The 20,453-nt window shown below is 54.2% G+C and overlaps 1 protein-coding gene across 6 annotated transcripts in view; it reads right to left on the minus strand.

Annotated features, from left to right (window-relative positions):
• Positions 1–20,453, minus strand: part of EVC2 (EvC ciliary complex subunit 2) — a 136,240-nt gene that overhangs the window by 25,865 nt on the left and 89,922 nt on the right. For all 6 annotated transcript variants that reach the window (XM_058723120.1, XM_058723118.1, XM_058723119.1 and 3 more), the window contains 3 exons: positions 16,780–17,234; positions 11,083–11,287; positions 8,809–8,931 (listed from right to left, as the gene is read on the minus strand). In XM_058723120.1, coding sequence (XP_058579103.1) covers positions 8,809–8,931; positions 11,083–11,287; positions 16,780–17,234 — 783 coding nt within the window. The remainder of the gene's footprint in view (positions 1–8,808; positions 8,932–11,082; positions 11,288–16,779; positions 17,235–20,453) is intronic.

Consider the following 20,453-nt stretch of genomic DNA (forward strand, 5'->3'; position numbering starts at 1 on the left):
AAACAAGTTACTACATTCAAGCCATCCAAAGATAACTCTAGTAACCTTCTGGTGAGTGAAAGGCAGAGTGGAAGAGATTAGAAAGGTAAAATGAAGCCTGTGAGGCCTGAATGCCACATTCAGGAATCTGGATTTTGTCTGGGGATGGTGGGATTCTAAGAAGATTCTAAGCAACTTCCGTTAGAATCGTGCTTCAGGACAGGAGGACTTTGACAGAGCCTGCCTCAAACGACAAGACGGGGGCTTGAGGAGACGCAAAGGGAACCACGTACAGGATTTCCCAGTCTTTGCTGGATGGACGGATGTTCTCTCCCCTTCCTAAAACGCCTCCCCCGGCAACGCACCTTCTCTTCTAAGCTTCATAAGAACCTGTGCCGTCACCGTTCTCTCTTGTCAGGTCATCGGAAAATGAGCACATTATTTTCATGCTTAAGCTCTAGTCACTTCTGAGATGACAGGGTGTGGAGAGGCGTGCCTGACAGAAGTCCCGGCCACCTCTGCATGACTGGCGCGGCGGGTGCAGAAACACAGCAGGCTGCACGGGCGACCGCAGGGCGTGAGTCCCACTCCTGAATGAAGGGGCTGCTATTGGACTGTGTACACGTGCGTGTCACGAAACCCGGAAACAGTGGACACACAACGAATGGGTGAATGGGTACCACTCAGGTGGAGGACAGCATCCTTCAAATAAGACCACAAATAATGGGGGAGCAGCAGGCACGGTCACGTCATTTTCCTTCACATCTAAGTGTCTGCAAAGAATATTCATGAGAAATTTATATGAACTGTGTGCCAGAACAGCAGCAGACACATCAAAGATTAGCTGAAACATCCCCCTCATTTCTGGATCTGCTAAAGCGACACAGGGATGGGCAGAGAGACCTGTGGTTTGGGGCGCCTGGGTGGCTCAGGGGGTTGAGGTCTGTCTTCGACTCGGGTCATGATCTCATGGTTTGTGAGTTCGAGCCCCGCATCGGGCTCTGTGCTGTCAGCACGGAGCCTGCTTCAGATCCTCTGTCCCCCTCTTTCTTCCCCTTCCCCCCCTCAAAAATGAATAAAGGCTAAAAAGAAAAAAAAAAAAAGAGGCCTGTGCTTTGGGCACCTGCCGGCGACGTGACCTTGGACAAGCCTCTCCACCTTTCCGAGTCTCAGTATTCTCATCCATGAGATGGAAATAGTAATTATTGCCCTCACCTGTCTCACCAGAGTGAGAGGCTATACGAACAGAATTCAAGATGGTTTGAAATATCAAGGGGTTGAAAAGAATCTAAATGTCTTATGAGCTGAGCACCAGCTACATCATTTAAGCGTCACACGCACCACGATATGTTAAGCTGCTGTAAAACACCACGAGGGAACTCTCATATACTGATAGGGAAAGTCTTCAAGCTTCAGTGTTGGGTAAAAAGCAGAGACAGGTGGGACAGAGAAAGAGATATGGAGAGAGAGAGAGACAGAGAGAGAGAGAGATGTAGACAGATAAACAGACAGACCTATTTCTACTAGCTGGAAAGTAAAAATGAGTCCCATAATTTGTGCTATGAGTTTACCTTGCTCTGTGGATTGGCCCAGGCACGGGGACAGGAGGAACAGACACATTCTCCGTCCTGGTCAAGGCATTCAGCAGGTAAAATCTTGGCCAGGCAACATTTTGAGGGGCAGCCCTCCAGTCCTACAGATCCAACCAATGGCACCAAGCTGGTCAGAGTCTCCTGGAAGTCAGGGAAGAATCTCGAATGTCCCTTTCCTCAATCAGGCACCCACCTCTGAGAAGCCCTCCTTGGTTGTCCTCCAGGAGAGGGTAGTGGGACTGACATAACTGACCCTTGTAGGGTGACCCTAGCCACCAAGCCCACAGTAGACCCTTAGCCTTGCAGAGGGTCTGGCCGTGGGGCCCTTTAGTTTACAGAAATCGAGAAATTTCTTAATGGGAACGGGGACTGGAGGCTTAGCTTCTGGCTCAGCCCTATGAACACAAGGGAAAGAGCAGGTCAGACTAAGACAAGGCCCACATCCCCTAGAGTCAAAGAGAGTAGAGACCAGGCAGGAAAGGAGGGGCTCGATACAGAATTAAAAGTGAGTATGTCCCCCCAAATATTCTCTACAAAGTAACTAATTTTGCCTCAAAGGCTCGGTTTCTTAGTGTAGCCTCCAGACTTCCCAGGTCCTGGCTTTTACCTACCTCCTAGGGCTTCCTTCTCCATACCTAACAGAAAACACCCAGCCTTTCTGAAGACAAATGAAATATCTTTCAAAATAGGACTTTTATAAAGCCGCAGTGGAACCATGATAAATTCCAAAGTATCATTATCATATATACTTTATTCTTTAACTATAATACTAAAAAAAAAAAAAGAAAATCAGTAACAAGTATTTTTTTTTATTTTTTAATGTTTATTTATTTTTAGAGAGAGAGATACAGACAGAGCATGAGCGGGGGAGGGAGAGAGAGAAGGAGACAGAAAATGCCAAGCAGGCTCCAGGCTCTGAGCTGTCAGCACAGAGCCTGAGGCGGGGCTCAAACTCGCGAACCATGAGATCATGACCTGAGTTGAAGTCGGACGCTTAACCAACTGAGCCACCCTGGTGCCCCAGAAAAAAACTTTTTAAAAATAGGGTAAAATTCAAAACCTATGACAAAGGGATAGGTCAAAATTTTCTACTTCTGGCCAGGATGGAAGAACCAAAAACAGATTTACTTTCCCACCACCAGAAAACCAGATCCCATATATGATGCCATAGTTTTCAGATACTGGGCAGCACTGGGGTACCAGAGAGGAAGGAAATAGACAAGGTGTCCCCACAGCTGCCCCAGCTTACTGCTTGGATGCAGTTCCTAGGGTGCACCATCGGATGCGGACCTGGGGAAAGCCCAGCAGGTGCACCGGGCTAAGAAAAGAAAACCAGAGTTTGGGAAGTCACTGTGTCTAGAATTTGTAGGGCAGAGTCCCAAAGAGGAAGGAGCTGCAGAGAGAGAGAGAGAGAGAGAGAGAGAGAGAGAGAGAGAGAGAGAGAGAGAGAGAGAATACTCCAGAGACCTCCCGGGGTATTCTCAAGGCTTTCGCTAAGCATTGGGCATGCTTGAGGAAAAAACAAAACTGTACCAGATCAGGAAAAGAACCACCAAAAATAAGAGGCATAGCGATTTCTGGAGCCCACAGAGAGCTGGGAAGAGTCAGTGTTCCTATTAGCCTGAGTGAGAAAAGCACACGGGCATCAGGGAGATGGGTAGTACCTCAGTAATAGTGATAAATTAGCTCTTGACTAAAGGCAGCTCTTAATTCCAACCTAACAAAACTTAAAAGCATGTCTTGAAAGGATAAAACGAATCCTAAACAATGTAACGACATGTCCAAACGCCAACACTATTAAAGAAAATGCCACAAAGTCTGGTACCCAGCATGTAAAACTACCATGCCTAGCATCTAATCAAAAATTACCATGCACACCAAGACGCAGGAAAATGGGATCCACAACTCAGGGCGAAATCCATCAGGGGAAACAAGAGAGATGATGGAAGCGGCAGACAAGGACATGGAAACACTGATAAGAAAGAAGCAATGAGGCACAGGCTGGGAAGGGAGGCAACGAAATTGCAATTATTTGTCGACATGGTGACTGACTATGCAGAAAATCAACAGAAGCAGCAGGTGAATTCTCACAAGAAGAATCCTAAAAGACAGGGGCTTCTATTATCCACCTTGAAGGATGAGTATAATAGGGCACAGAACAGTTAAGAAACTTGTTCAAGGTCACACAGCTGGCAAGTGGCAAAGCTAGGACTTGGACGCAGATGTCCGGCTCCAGAGACAGAACAGAGACAGTCTGGAAAGACTTATTAATAAAAACTGGTAACGTTTCTTTAAACCAGTAATGAATATGTCAAAAATACAATTGAAAATAGGTTACCATGGGGGGCCTGGGTGGCTCAGACGGTTGAGCGTCTGTCTGACTCTTGATTTCAGCTCAGGTCATGATTCCAGGGTCGTGGGATCAAGCCCCGCATCAGGCTCCGTGTTGAGCGTGGAGGCTGCTTAAGATTCTCTCCCTCCCTCTCCCTCCTCCCCTTCCCCACTTGCATGCGTACATACTCTCTCTCTCTCTCTCTCAAAAAAATAAAAATAAATAAAAGGTTAAAAAAGAAGGCAGGTTACCATTCACAACTGCGAGCAAACCTATATTGGATCTAGAAATCACACAAAGAAATACCTTTCATCTAAGGTGACCATATGGTTTATCACGAAGTTGAGAGTGAAAAGGAGCTAACGGGAAGGTCATTGGGACCGTCCCAAAAGATTGAGATATATGGTCACCCTACTTACAGAAACAATTGTAAATCTTCTTCAAGACCCTAAGAGAGGATCCAAATAAAAAAAGAAACATTCTGCCTTCTGGGGGATGGAATGCCAATTCTCAAATTCACCTGTAAGTTTCATGCCATCACAACAGAAACAACAGAAAGTTATTTAGGAACTGGATTAACTTATTCTAAAAATGTATGTGCCCTCCAGAGTCTTTCAGGTTTAAAATGATGCACCTGTGAGCTTACAGTGACCCCCCCCCCCCATCAGAAGGCCCAGGTGTCGCTGCCTGAGTCCCATTTCTGATCACAGGCACACTCCGGCCCCTCCGGCAGCTGCTGGTGACCAGAGCAGACTCCTCACTCCATTAGCTCCTCAGCTGTGGAGAAAAAGTGGTCAGGCAGGAAGCCCATCCTCGTCTGTCTGTCTGTCTCCCTGCATCATTCACACCACTCTCTGTGAACCAGTCAAACAGCCACTCACCCACGGCGGAGCCCGGGTCAGAGGGGTGGGTTTTCTATCTGAAAGCAGGAGGGGAACCTCCAAACGGCTGGTGCGCCAAGTGGCCGCACGCCTGAGGCTGTGAACATCTTAAGAGCAGAAACCGAGACCAGCCGGGCCCGGAGGAGGCAGTCCACAAAACGATCTCCGAAGGAGGAAGTGGAAGGAGACAGAAGGATAGGAGAAAGACGAGAAAGGCAGGGAAAGAAGTGGAGGAAAGGCAAGGGGGACGCGGGCAGGGCACGGGAGAGCCACTTTGGGAGGCTGAACCTCCTCGCTGTCGCAGCTGGGTCACACAACACGGCAGATGTGCCTCATCCGACCCCCAGCTCTAGTACGCACTGACGTTGGGCAAATCCCTTCAGGCGGAAGCGTCCAGACGAGGCACATATCCACCCGGGACTGAGGGTTACAGGGATCGCTGTCTCGGATTCTAGCAAAGAAAGGGGGCACCCAGCAGGTGCCTCCAGTGTGCTTGGCAGCCCCAACGAGAGAAGCCAGGGTCCCTTTGGGAACCCCACACTGCCGGCCAGACTGAGGCTTTGTGACGGGTCTCTGACCCAGTCCCTCTTTCCAGCCGCACGAGCTGTGAGGGGTTTCCCAGTCCTGGAACACGATCAGACCGCTCTCAGCTGCTGGCACTCACACCGAGGGCTGTCATCTCCACCCAAAATTACCCTGCAGATGGAAATTCTGAACAATTCTGGCTCCGGTGCTAAGAGACGCGGCCGATCGATGTCGGGAGGAACGTCAAAGCCGTTGGCTTGAGAGCGCGCATTCTATCGGCACCTGCCACAGTGAGGTGGCCGGTTGTGCGGATGGCCTGTCATTAAAAGGTTACAGCTGACAAAGGCCTCCTGCCTTTCTCTGGGTTCTGGCGCACACACACGGGGCTGCTGCGTCATCGGGGAAAACCAGCACTGTAGCCCCCTCAGAGCTAGGAAGTACCCTTCTGTCTGTTTGCTCCTCCCAGTGACCCCGTTGCTACTAGGTTCTGATTGTCCCAATCCTCACGTGACAGATGCGGGAGCCGAGGCGTGTCTGTCCCACACTGAACAACCGCGGGAGGTAACCACAGTGAGAATATTCCCCGTCAATCCTGACCAGGGCCTTCGACGCAGAGGCAGCACCAGGGCGAGGGGCCGGAGGTTCAGAAGCTGGAGCCCCGCCCCCCCCACCCCCCGTCCCTGGACACTCGTGGGGCTTCTTCTACGGGACGTGGGGTGCCCAAATGCAGGAGCACCTAGCTCTCAGATGGCTTAGCTCTTACTTATCTATCTGTAAAGCGTGTGCCTGATTTGTATCGTATGTATTTTTAATTATTTTATTTTTATTTTTTGATATGAAATTTATTGTCAAATTGGTTTCCATACAACACCCAGTGCTCATCCCAACAGGTGCCCTCCTCAATGCCCGTCACCCACTTTCCCCTCCCCCCCACCCCCCATCAACCCTCAGCTTATTCTCAGTTTTTTAAGAGCCTCTTATGGTCTGGCTCTCTCCCTCTCTAACTTTTTTTCTCCTTCCCCTCCCCCATGGTTTCGTTAGGTTTCTCAGGATCCACATAAGAGTGAAAACATATGGTCTCTGTCTTTCTCTGCCTGACTTATTTCACTTAGCATCACACTCTCCAGTTCCATCCACGTTGCTACAAAGGGCCAGATTGCATTCTTTCTCATTGCCACGTAGTACTCCATCGCGTATACAAACCACAATTTCTTTATCCATTTGTCAGTTGATGGACATTTAGGCTCTTTCCATAATTTGGCTATTGTTGAGAGTGCTGCTATAAACATTGGGGTACAAGTGCCCCTATGCATCAGCACTCCTGTGTCCCTTGGGTACATTCCTAGCAGTGCTATTGCTGGGTCATAGGGTAGGTCTATTTTTAATTATGCCCGTCACCTATAAGCAACATGTATGTATACAGAAAGTCCTGAGTAGGGTGCCCAGAGACACAGGCATTCAAAGGCAAACAAAATAAATGAGCACTATTCTTACTGGAGGGTTAGTGTATCTCAAGAAGGGAGTTAAGTTCTTAAATCAGTGCACAGGACAAACATGAAACGTAAACTGCCCTTGGAAATGCCAGCGATCGTCCAGAGTGGGGCAGAGGGCTGCGTCTTCCACACACGCGAAGGGCCTGGCTGGATCTCAGGACAAACGCACGACTCACACGGAAACGATGGAGGTGAACGCAGGGCAGGGCGGGCTGCAGAGTCTGGCTCAGGGAACCGCGGGACAGGATGTCATCTGTCACCACTCACGGCCACCCAGTAGTCATCCAGCCTGTCCCTCTCCTCCGTCGACGGGGCCAGCGAGGTTCCGCTCACCTTCTCAGCCTGGCACGTGAGACCCTCCACCGTGGCCGGCTGTCCTACCCTCGGGACACCCTGTACTCCCGCAAAGCAGCCTTTTCACAGGGCTGCCAATCCTTTGGGCTCCCCTGAACCTGCACCATGTCCTTGGCCGTGGTTCAGGCCACCCACTCTCCCTGCCAAAACAAACCTCAAGTTTTCCTTCTGCAGCAACATCCACCTCGAGCCTGATGTGTTTGGGTCACGAACTGGCCTGTGTTGGAGGAAATGCCCCACTGGGCCCCCAGGCTGCCCCTCAGCACCTCTCTCCTCTGCTGCTCCTTGGTGAACTGCAACCACAACCCACCAGGCAGGCTAGCTCTGCCTGAGAGCTGCCCTCGTGTTCACCTCCTCCAGGAAGGCCACCCAGAGAGCCCCAGGGAAGCCTGTGACCAGGTAGCCGCTCAGCAAGCCCATCTGGCTCTCACACTAATTTCCATCTTCAGCGCTAGCCTTTAGCAACGAGGACGCCGACATTTTCACCTCTAACCGCCTCAGTCTTCGTCCTACTTCTCAGGTTCGCAGAGAACTTGGGTGGGAACAGGGTGCTGCCTCCTGTGTCCCTTGAGACATCCCAGCCTGGTCACCCCTAGAAGGAGCCACTGACCTCTCACCCTGCGCAGGCTCTGCGGCTCCCGGCCAGGTTATGCTTTTGCGATCTGAAAAATACACCTGCACTAAATACACCTAGACAAGGACACGGACAGGAGGCAGGAAGAAAACGGCCGCTCAGAGATGGTCTGATAGATCCACCCACTGAACCCCTCCTCTCAGGAACCCACCCTTTGTGAGGGGTGCTGGGGACACGGCGGGCACCCAGGCAGCGAAGGCACAGTATCAACTCTTAAGCGTCACCTCTCCAGAGAGACCTGACCTGACTCGGCCGCCTCTGGTGGGTCTCACTTCCCCCCAGCCCCGTCTCATCACTGTCGCATCACCTCCTCTGTGTCCTAACGACACTGATCAGGGTCTGTGGTTTTAAGTGCTTTCTGTCCGTCTCCCCCAACCATGAGAGTGAGGCCAGGACGGACCGTCGCCACTGAAGTCCTAGAGTTTGTCGACGCTACACCCGAGCCACTGCATCATGCCGCCTCAGGGTCCCAGCGCAGTGAACGCACAGTGGGGTAAGTGTCAGGATAAGAAAGGAGGAAGGAGGGGGAAGAACCGGGTGATCTGATCAGGCTTCTTGGGGGAGGGGACACCTGAGGACAGAGGCGGTGCCTCAGGAGGGCCAAAGACAAGGTTCATCTATCCGGGTAAGGGAAGGCGGCAGGGGTCATCCAGGAACAGGGAAGAACGTGGAAGGCCCCGCATGTTTGTGCGTGGTACACGCAAGGACGTAAAGTATAACACGTGCGAACGCCTGGGCGCAGAGCCAGGCACAGCGACGGCGGCCACCGCGGCGGCAGCTGAGACGTGGGGCCCGAAGGACGAAGCAGAGATGGAACTAGAGACCGGGCGGGGAGGGAGGAGAGTTCCAGACAGGATGGGCGGAAGGGCCTGAGGGGCAGGGCTGGGTCCCAGCTGCGGGACCACGGCAGAACAGAGACGGGCAGTGAGGGCCCCCGGGGACTCCGTGTGTGCTGGGAGCTGGGTGGCATCGGCCCCGTGTGTGCAGTGAGAGCAACGGAGGAGGCAGGAGGACTGACCTTTTCAACCAGGTCTTCGGGGGCTTGCTCCTCAAAGAGCTGAATTTTATCTTCGATGCACTTCCTCAGAAGGTCTGTCTTGCTTTTACTCTTGGAGCGCGGCTTTCTTGCCTTGGACTGTTGCTAGAGGGGGCAGGAGAAAGCACGGGCAGGGGAGTGACTGCCAGTGGGTTTGCACAGCGCCCCCCCTCCTTGTCTCCCAAAGCCGAGAGGAGCTCCCACAGCATATGCACCCGCACAGGTGTCTGAGGCCGGCAGAGGGGGGGAAAGATGGACATTTTCCTGAACAAGCTCAGTGCGTGGGCCTTTGGTCCACCAAAGGCAGAAAAGGGACTCCGGAGGGCACAGCCAAAGCTTTGAGGTCAGGCCGCACAACCAACCCGAGGCCCCCGAGGCCCAGCCGTGGCACCCGGATCCGGCAGCCTCTCCGGGCAGGGGACTCGACAGAAGAGGTGTCCCTGTGCTTGTGAAGATACACAGAGCAGCTCTCGCTGCTGGCACCGGCAGAGTCCTCCACCACCGGCCCCTCTGCTTTCCCAGGACCGTCCTCGTGAAGGGAGTCAGGCTCAGCCAACCGCGGCCACCAGCCTGTGTGTGCATTTCTCGAAGGGGATCGAGGAGCGCACTTCACAGGCGGGGCCTCTGCCCCTCGGAGGCAGGACGCGGGGCCACCTCTCTCTCCAAACCCAGCACCTTGAGCAACTTTCGAATCCAAAACTTAATTCCTGCCAGGATTGGCCCTTGGTCAGCCCAAAAGCAGGGGAAACACACCTTGCTTCACTTATGTGAAAATATGTTTAGTCGCTGTTCCAAAACTTGGGGGGGGGGAGGGGAACCACTTTGATCATTTGTTCCTTACTCTCTAACTACCGTCATTTTATGTATCCTGCACCCTTCTAAGAAAAGAAACAGAAAGGAAAAAAAAAACATTTTTTTTTAATGTGAAAGAATATGAAACCTTCCAAGCTGTTTCTGCATTGTACTGCTTTTTATTCAGTGAGGATATGTCTGATTTTTTTGTTGTTTTGATTTTTTTCTTCCCCTAAAGAAAAAGCAGTGGGTTTAAAGTCAGGAAAAACCAGCCCAAGCCCAGTTCTCCCACCTCCTGCCTGCCTCAGTCAACTCACTTTTCCTTTGCTGGGTGGTTTTCTCTTCAGGAAAGTGAGCTTGGAAACCTGCCTCCTGGCATTGCTGTGAACTTGCAGGAGACAGTGTTGGCTTAAGCGCTTTGAATAGGTTTTGAATCTCAACACAGCATCGCCTCAAGAGAAGATTGACCTCTTGTGTTCACCTGGTGATTGGCTGGCTCAGTCAAATGAACTGCACACCTACTGTGCGCCAGGCACTTTCTAGGTGGTGGGGACGGAGTGGTGAAGGGGTTAGAGAGCTTGTCTGCGGTGGGGACGCAGGCAGGGCGCGGGCTGAGAAACCAGGGCGTCTCAGGCAGTGGTCGATTATGTGGAGTCACGGACCACAGCCACGTGAGGAATGCCTGGGGAGGGGGTTCTTCTGGACGGGTGCTCAGGGTGGGCGTCTGAGCTGGGATGCAAACAGATCACAAAGGGCTGGACCCTCGAGGTTCTGGGGGAGGCGTGTTCCTGGCAGAAGAAACAGCAAGTTCAAAGGTCTCGTCCTGGGCTGGGTTCCCCAGCGGCAGAGCCAGAGATGGGGATGGGGAGACCTTGGTTTCCTGACAGAGGAGCCGGGAGCATGTAGGCAGTGAGGGACCAGGTCAGGAAGGGCAAAGGGCGGGGCTCTCAGGTAAGGTGTAGCCTTGACGGCTCCGTGGGGGGGCTCGGGGGCAAACATGGCCTCCGAGAGCTGTCTGTCTTCGAGGCACACGACAGGTGCCCCCAAAAGGCAGCTGCCCATCATCGCGCTACAAGGCCGAGGGTGGGGGGTTCTCTTTCCCTGACCCCACCTGAGCTAAGCGTCCTCCTTATGCCACTTACGGAAGGGCCAGCCTTTTGTACCCCGAGCGGGTCACTGAGTGTGGCTGGGGGAGCGCGTCTCAGGCCGGGTGGTGCCCATCTGCCCGGAGCCACGCCCAGAAGGAGGGAGCAGGTGTGAGCCTTGAGCGGCTGCGGTGCAGGGCCCGGGCGAGGGGGTCTGGGCCGGGCACCGTAAGGTCAGGAAGAGCTTGGCGGTGCTACGAGTAGCCGGATGCCGACACGGCTGCAGAGGAGAGCGACGTGGGATGAACCCAGGGGGGGCGTCGGGGGCTGAGAGACGCCCCACGTCTGCCACCAAGGAGCCGCCGGGCATCACTCTCACCTGCATCTCAGGGGCAGCCAGCGCCTGGTCCAACTTCTGGAACTCTGCTTCTCGCCAGGCGGTCTGAAACTGCTGCAGCAGGACGCGGGCCCGGATTTTGGGGAGGGCCAGGCTCCTGTCCATCTGGGCGAAGCAGCCGTGAACCTCCTGCCTCATCCTGAGCAGCTCCTCTTCAGACTGGGAGAAGGCCGAGGAACAGAGCTTCCTGGAAAAGCCAGAACAGAGACGTTCTTATGCGGAGGAAGCGGGCTGGGGGGCTGGCGGGGGTGGGGGGATCCAGACAGCAAAATGCACACGTTCAGTCCACGCCTGGAAAGGCTCATCGTGCCTTCATTGGCGCATTCCCTCCACGGCGATCTCTCAAGCACCGAGCTATGTCGTGCTGGACACTCCCCTGTCCCGGAGCTAAGCTACAGTGGGACGAGGCTGTGAGGGTGTCTGCAGGGCCACAGCAGACCTTCCGGCCCCTCCTGACCGGGGACAGAGCCCGCTCTCGCTTTAGGAACACATGAAAACGCAGCGTCGTCCGCTGAGCCCGCTCAGCAGCATGCGGTAGGTCCCAGCAGCCTGGAGAAGGGGTGGCCAGCTCAGCTCAGGAGGACGAGGGGAAAGGCTGGGGCCAGTGCCTGGGTCTTAAGAGGTGATGCCCGACAGCCATCACTCAGAGAAAACCCGTTCCATGCTGGGAATGTGCTGACTGATCTCCTGCTAAAGGCTGACCTGTGTGTCCCCCCAAAAGATACTCAAGTCCCAATCCCCGCTGTGAACGTGATCTTATTTGGAAACGGGGTTTCTGCCGACGCGAAAGTAGGATAAGACGAGGTCATAGTGGAGTAGGATGGGCCCTTAATCCAACATGACCGATGTCCTCATAAGAGAAGAGAGACATATGCAGGGGAAGCCTTGGGACCACAGGGGCAGAGACTGGAGTGACAGAACAAAGCTGATGGATGCCAAGGGCAGAGGCATCACCAGAAGCTGAGAGAAACCAGGAACAGACTGTCCTCATGTCCTCAGAGGGAGTCCGGCCCTGCTGACGCCTTGACTTCACACTTCCGGTCTCCAAGGCAGCCAGAGAATACCCTCCCGGTTTGTGACACTTTGCTGTGGCAGCCGCAGGAAAGATCCATTTACCTCCGTCACTGCCAGTCCTTCCAGCAACTCGATCCTCAGTTTACAGGTGAGGAGGCCGAGGAAAGTGCCCACTCTTCCTTTCTGGCAAGGCCCACGGCCCACTCCACCGGGCGGACAGACCACAAGCTCACTTTCCCACGTCTCTGGGGAGATGTGAGGCTAAGTCTGCTGGGGACCCCAGCGCAGAAGAAGTTCCTGCCGGGCCAGGAGCGAGCAAGTGAGGGAGAGTCCTCTTGTGCTTCCTGCTTCGGGCAATGCATGCCTGTTCACTAGTTCATCTGACAAGTGTTCTCTGTTGACAACCGCGGCTTTCCTTCCTTCTTCCGGTAATGTGCAATCCACACGGGCTGCATAAAATATGCCCTGTGCTTGCTTTAGAAAAACCTGCAGGACCACCGTGGGAGGCCGGGGCCAGCCCTACCACGCCCAAAGCTCAGTGAGGAAGGCTGGGACCGCAGCTCAGCTAGCAAGTTCTCTTCTGGAAATAGAATAGGACTTTCCACTGACGTGGGCCTCCAGCCAGAAATAGTGTGAAGGCCCCAGGCCCATGTCTTGACATCCTGTCTTGGGTTTCTCACTTCATGGGGTCTGTCAACTGTTTTAAAGGAATGCCAGGAAGGGGCGCCCGCGTGGCTCAGTCGGTTAAGCGTCCGACTTCGGCTCAAGTCATGATCTCACAGTTTGTGAGTTCAGGCCCCTCATTGGGCTGTGTGCTGACAGCTCAGAGCCTGGAGCCTGCTTCGGGTTCTGTGTCTCCCTCTCTCTCTGCCCTTCCCCAGCTCGCGCTCTGTCTCTCTGTCTCAAAAATGAATAAACGTTAAAAAATAATAATAAAAATAAAAGATTGCCAGGAAGCTGCCAGCTGCTCCTTGGTACCTTACCCCCTGGAGAACCTTTTCCCCACTGTGTTTGCGGGGCACGTGGGATCCAAAGTGAAAGTAACCTTGAAATGACTCTGAGGCACAATTCTTGCCCATCCTCAAGCCCATCGGTCCCAGGGTGGCCCGGCCTTAATGCTCTGCTGTGTAGGCACAAAGATAAGATGGAAACACAGGAGACAGGGAGGATCTGTGCCCTAAAGGAGTTTAAAATGAAGGCAGGAGCTCAGGAAAGAAGTCTCAAACGCATGCTTTCCCTGGCAAAAAAAAAAAAAAAAAAAAAAAAAAAAAGCACATCCTTGTTAATTCCTACTTTACCCAACCAGGTTTACAGCAACTCCATCCTGCTTGAAATCAGAAAGTTTCTAAAAATGTGTTTTAAGACGACGGTGCAAAGCCATTTTTTTTCAGAATGCCTCAGTAATAAAGGCTGCAACCTTTTGGAATCTTGAATAAGCAAAGTAGACAAACGCATGTGTATCGTGTGCATTGACCCTCCTCGACCCTTAGAAAAATGATAAAGCGTTTTCAGACAGCAAGGTGAGAATTCTCTTTTCCTGGTGAATGACTAAACCAGAGGCGGTTTTGGTCATACTCTCCGCAAAATGGATCCACATGATGTTGAAGGCAACGACCATCTGGTAATGGGGATGTCAGGTCTAATTGATACGCCTCGAAGAGTCCAAAGCGGGTTGCAGCGTGCGAAGGGACTCTGGGGGAATACAGAGTGAATCACCGAGAACAATTCGTGGGACTAGGAAGTGGTGTGTAAGGGTCTGCTTTTTACCGGCTTGGAGAGGAGACGGCGTCTTGTGTGTCCAAGAAAACAGACGCTAACAAAGACTGGGAAATACATGAGAACCATAAAGCAGAGATGGGGAAGAACTGAGAGGTTGTACTCCCTGCAGACACCCGAGGACCCGTTCTCCCTGGTGGTGAGGTCAGTCCCGGGGACCAGCACTGCGTAGGAGGAGGCACAAAATGGTGGAAGCCGGACAGATCCCGTTCCACAAGAGGTAACTGCCAAGGAAGGACGGGCATTGGCAGGAAGATGCCCTCCGTCCCATGCCCATCACAGGGGGGCAGGTGGGAGGGACCACCGATGCCCAGCACGCAGCCTGCCGGCCCGGCAGAGGGGGGACACAGACGGGCTGACCCGATATGCTGAAAAGGACTCCTTCCCCTCCGGCCTCCGCCACCCCCGACCCACAACACCCCCTCCACCCTCCTGTCCGTGCAACAACTTCCAACAGGCAGAACTCTGGATTCAGAATTAAGTTGTGTCTAAGAATCAGCTCAGACGGTGAAGCGTCTATACCAAGGAAAGTATCCTAAATGGGGCTGAGTTTTGTTTATTTGCTCGGACGGATTGTTTGGGTTTGCTTATTTGCTTAAATTTCTGGGCTGGCTGGTTGGTTTGTTGAAAGGAAAAGCAGCTTTAAGGAATATGGATTGGTAGGTCCGTTTGTTAAGAGGAAAAGAGGCTCTCTGTTCCTGCCAGATGGGCACAATCACGTTCATACAGGCAAACGGTTACTTCATTACTGGAAATAAATGGACCCAGTGGAGGGTGGAAATTGTTCTTTCCTCCTGCGCTGCTGGTTTTTAACTTTGTTCCTTCACACCGGCCACACCGGTCTCTCCGTTTCACCCCCAGATAAGGACCACGACTTCTGTCAAGCTGCCCCATCCCCGGTCGTGCCCCCTTGCCGCAAGGCACCGGGGGCCCACGCCCGCTCGTCTCTGGCTCCCAGTGCCAGGCCGGTGGTGGGTGCACACAGCGTACCTCCCTCGGAGCCTGGCAAAGATCTGGATCCTGCAGGGTGCCCCGTATGGTTACCTGCCTGGGCATCGTCTGTCAATGATCGCCTCTCTCTGTGTCTGCTTTCCTGATAATCTGAGCTCTTCCAGCACAGGAATATTAGAGGTAAAGCTACTACTCATTTCCCACTTCCTGCAGATCAAGGGTTGTGTTAAAGGATTTAAATATATTAACCCATGTACTCCCTCATCGATGCCGTGAAGGTGGCAGCTTGTTAGATGTGGTTGATGACCTAACCCAGGGCCACTACCTTGCCCCTTGTCAGCTCAGCTTTTGTTTGGAGGGGCTACCCTACACACCCCTCACAGCCCCGGGGTGGGGCTTCTGCAACTGGTCTAAGGCAGGGACTGGCAAACTACGGCCTGTGGACCAAGTCCAGGCCCCTGCCTGTTTTTGTTAATAAAGTTTTACTGGAACCCAGTCAAGTTCATTAGTTTACAGAGTGCGTCTGGTTGCAACAAAATTCAAGTGGCCCTCAGTGACTACGCTTATCTGCATGTCATTAAACAAACGTTTACTGCCTCTGGTCTACGACAATCATGGCTGTGTCATTCTCCTTACCGGTGAGTGGTTTAGGCATGGGCTTGTGACCGGTGGTATCAGAACGATTGATGCCTAAGATGTTCAAAAGGGATAATGAGTGTGACACCTGGAGCTGCAGCAGCCATTCTGAAACCATGAGGGGATGAGCCCAAAGACCAAGGAGGCACATGGAGGGCAGTGGAGCAGAAAGACGGTGAGAACTGGGTCCCTGACAGAATCACCGAGCCACTGAATCAAGCCTAGAAACATCTACCGCTGACTCCTTCTTATAAAATATTCTCTTCGCCTTTTGCCGATTCGATAGTATCACGTGCTGCGGACCGCACCCTAAGTGATTTACTATTGTCGTTTAAGGCAAGAGAAATGAGGCTCAAGTTGGTCAGGTGACTTTCCTACACTCAGCTGGTGGGATTTAAATCCAGGCTTTCTGGTCTACGCAGTCCACACCTCACTCCTCTCTAAAGCCCCACGCTGGCCTTGTTTGGAGCTCCTTCTCTTTCCGATCTAATGGGCCAGCCCTCAACAACTGCCAAACGCTTTGCTGGTCTCTCTGACACCACAAAAGGTGCCCCATTTGGGCCACACCACATCTCCGTCTGCGCAGACAGCTGCCAAACGCTACCGGGAAGCGAAGGGCTGTGGCGTTCTGGCCCCTCAGGCAGGTGACTTGGGCTGGTCCTCATCACTTCCACAGCACCCCTGCGTCTTTAAAAACAGGAGGTGTGCCATTTATCTGCTATTTTCCAGTTATTATACGAGAAGTGGTGGCCAGCTGTGGCCCAGTACGTCCTACTCACAGGCGGATGTCATTACACGGTTCTCGAATTAAGAATGAAATCAAATAGCCCAGTCACCGAATCGGTGACTGAAGGGAGGGGCCGGGTGAAGAGACAGTGAGACCTGGAAGGCCTCAGAGTAGGGGCCAACATCACACGTCGTTGACATCTGGTGAAACCAGGCGGGCTCGGAATGGCCTCGAATGAGCAACGACATGTGATATGTCCTGCATGGGCAGGAGCTGTGCCTGGTCCCCTTGGTAAGAAGGCCGGCCGACGAAGGGCCTTGTCCCCGGGAGCAGAGAGGGGAGGGTCCTGTTCGCCACCAGTCACCTCCCTCCATGGGAACCTCACCCTCTTCTTGCTACAAAGCCTGCCTCTCGCTGGCCCCGGCTGCGGCCCTGGGTGACCCCATCCCCTGGGCCGCCGGTCCTTGTGACTAAGGAACCGGCGTCCCCGCTCCCGTCTATGCAGTGCCCGCTGTCCCCACGACCACGGGCGGGACCCCTCTCGCGGGGGGTGGAGGAGGGGGAGGGCTACTCACGCGAAGATCAGGTGCTCCCAGCGTCTCAGCTCCGCCTGCTCCTCCGTGGAGGCCTCCGGGGCGTCGTCCTTCAGTCTCTGCCTCACGCTCTGGACGCCCTCCTGGTCCCTGTCCCTCTCCTCGGCCTCGAGCTGCCGGGCCCGGGCGGCCAGCTCCCGGCCGTGCTCTTCCAGGATCTGTTGCAGGAAGAGCCAGGGCACGCCGTGCTTGAGCAGCTCCTGGGCCACCCCCGAGCTCTGCAGCCGCCGCAGCTCCTCGGTGGCCTTCTCGGACAGCGACAGGGTCAGGGCCCTGAGGTCCTCCAGGGCGGCCTGGTCCAGGCGCTCCTGTAGTGCCTCCAGAGCGGCATTGTGCTCCGCCAGCAGGCTCCCCCAGCGGCCCAGGAACTGGCCGGCGTCCTCGGCGGCTCGCAGGGCCTCCCCGACGGACAGCAGCTCCTTCCGCTGCTCCTTGTGCTGCGGGGGTTTCAGGCAGGAGAGCTAAGCGAGGGCAGGGTCCGTGCGCACAGCCCCCCGGGGGACCCCGTGCAAACCGGCTGCAGGAGGCACAGGACGCTGACAGGTCCTTTCCCGACGACCACGCTTGGAAAACTAGCCTCAAGAAAGGAACCCAAACTAGGGGCGCCCGCGTGGCTCAGTCGGTTGAGCGTCCGACTTCGGCTCAGGTCACGATCTCAGGGTTCGTGGGTTCAAGCCCCGCATGGGGCTCTGTGCTGACAGCTCGGAGCCTGGAGCCTGCTTCCGATTCTCTGTCTCCCTCTCTCTGCCCTTCCCCCACTCCTGCTCAGTCTCCCTCTCTCTCTCTCTCTCTCTCTCAAAAATAAGTAAACATTAAACGAAATTTTTAAAAAGAGAGTAACCCAAAATATAGTGAGAGCTTCATTTGTTCGAGGCTTGTATGATCATTTTTTAATTTTAATTTTTAATGTTTCATTTTTTGAGAGACAGAAAGCAAGCAGGGGGACGGGCAGAGAGAGAGGGAGACACAGACTCCGAAGCAGGCTCCAGGCCGAGCTGTCCGCACAGAGCCCGACGCGGGGCTCGAACCCATGAGCTGTGAGCTGATGACCTGAGCCGAAGTCGGACGCTTCATCGAATGAGCCCCAAGGCTTATTATTGAGTAGGTAAAGCCCACGAGGCAGACCACCTGGGTTCCAATCCTGGCACCTCCATGGCCAAGAGGAGTGACCCAAAGAGAATGTCTAGTCCTCTCTGTGCCTCCAATATCCTCATCTGCGAAATGGGGGCAATAGCAGGATGTATCTCCCACAGCATTTGTGAGGATTCAGTGAGTTGCTTCACCGTGTGTAGGACTCAGAGGAGTGCCTACTGCAGAGCTCACGACAGGGAGTGTCTATTACCCTCACCATGTCCCAGGCACACGGGAACCCCAGCACCGGATGGGGTAACGGGAAAAAAACCACCCTGAGATCCAGGACAGACAACTTACGTCAGGAGGTCAGGGGAGGCCTTCAAGGCAAGAGATCCGAGTGGGACCCGAGGGAAGAGGGCACACTTCAGTCAGGTTAAGATGCAAGGAGAGAAGGGGCGCCCGGGTGGCTTGGTCGGTTAAGCGTCTGACTCTGGATTTCAGATCAGGTCATGATCTCACAGTTCATGGGATCGAGCCCTGCACGGGGCTCTGCACTGGTAGTGGGGAGCCTGCTTGGGATTCTGTCTCTGTCTCTGTCTCTCTCTCTCTGCCCCTCCCCTACTCGCACTGTCTCTGTCTCTCTCAAAATAAATAAACTTAAAAAAAAGAAAGATGTTGGGGCGCCTGGGTGGCTCAGTCGGTTGAGCGTCCGACTTCGGCTCAGGTCATGATCTCGCGGTCCGTGGGTTCAAGCCCCGCGTCGGACTCTGTGCTGACAGCTCAGAGCCTGGAGCCTGTTTCAGATTCTGTGTCTCCCTCTCTCTGACCCTCCCCCGCTCATGCTCTGTCTCTCTCTGTCTCCAAAATAAATAAAAACATTAAAAAGAAATTAAAAACCAAAAAGAAAAATGTGGCCAAAGCACATCCCTGGGGAGAGAGCAGGAGGGGTGAGGGCCCTGTGGTGGAGGGCGAGCAGACAAGCAGAAAGATGTCCGTCCTGCTGGGACTTATCACAGCACCGGCAGACAGTCTCTGTTCTGTTCTGTGAGGACACGGGACGGTCCAGAAACAATATTCACAGAGGCCTGCTGGAGTCCCTGGAGCCCGTCCACCCTTCCGGATCCTAACCCGAAATCAGGCCAGACCATCAGAGAAAGGTGGCCTTGGGCCCCACTGATTTCATCCTCAAGCCAGTGGAGACGCATGAGACAACGGTCAAGGATGGGGTGGAGTTGAGCGGTCAAGGCGAAAATCAGCGCTTGACGTTGGGGCCAAAACTTGATCATGAAAAGCAGGGTTTCCAGTGATCAAATTAGGAAGTTGGTCTGCAACCCCTTCCCTCCCTCCAGAACGGGACCAGACGATACTAGGTGTCACCCCGTATGCCCCAGAAATGCTCTGAATCTGTCCCCACCCACCGTGCTCGGGGACACTGTGGAGGCCCCGGTCAGCTCCCACCTGCCCAAGCCTCTCGTGGGTCCGTCCCTCCAGGCTCCACCGTCTCTCCCCCACAGGGTGCTCCTAGGTGGGCTTCCTAAATCCCACATCCGATTATGTCCCTCTCCGTCTGAAAACCCTTCAGGGCTCCCCATCGGCCTGGCGCAAGGGACCCTCCCTGGGGAGCCCCCTCCACCCCCCGCCCTCACCCAGTCTAGCTGGTCACAGCAGAGTGCACTCTCGCCTCCCTTTGAACACGACTCCCGCCCACCACCTCCAGCGTCCATCCTGGCCTCCTGCGCATCGAGCACATTGGTGCTTCCGGACTCAGTGTATGGGTGAGGTGAGCCCGTCGGGATGCATTTTCACATCTGCCTGTGGGTCTCGCCTCTCCCAAGGTGGGCAAAGAGCAGAGGAGGTTAGTGATGAGGATAAAGCGTAGGCCCCAAGTCACACCGGCCTCAGTTCGGCCCCATGTCTGCCACTTACTGGGTATCTCGCCGTGGCCACACCACTGAGCGCTATGACCCGAACGTGCGCATCCCTTCGGGCACTGATGCGTTCAAACCCAACACCTGATGTGACGGCCTTCGGAGGCGGGGCCTTTGGGAGGTGCCGGGATCATGAGGGTGGAGCCCTCGTGGACGGGAGTCGCACCCTCACAAAGGAGACCCCACAGGGCTCCCACCGTGGGCAGACCCAGCGAAGAGTCGACCGTCCGCAGCCCACACCAGGGTCCTCGCGAGTTCGAGCCCCACCCTGATCTCAGGCTTTCAGCCTCTGGAGCCGCGAGGTCTGAGTGTCAGTCCTTCACAAGCCCCCGGTCAGCTCGAGCTGCCACACTTAGGCTCTCTCACCTTCAGGGTTCTCATTAACAAAACAAAACCAGGGGCGCCTGGGTGGCCCAGTGGGTTGAGCGTCCGACTTCAGCTCAGGTCACGATCTCAGTTCATGGGTTCGAGCCTCGCGTCGGGCTCTGTGCTGGCAGCTCGGAGCCTGGAGCCTGCTTCGGATTCTGTGTCGCCCTCTCTCTGTGCTCCTCCCCCCTTCGCACTCTGTCTCTCTCTCTCTCTCAGAAATAAACATTAAAACAAATGTAAAAAAATAAAGCTAACACGAAAACAAAAGGACCAAACGCTAGTACT

This window comes from Neofelis nebulosa, chromosome 3 (genome assembly GCF_028018385.1).
Source record: "Neofelis nebulosa isolate mNeoNeb1 chromosome 3, mNeoNeb1.pri, whole genome shotgun sequence".
NCBI lineage: Eukaryota > Metazoa > Chordata > Mammalia > Carnivora > Felidae > Neofelis > Neofelis nebulosa.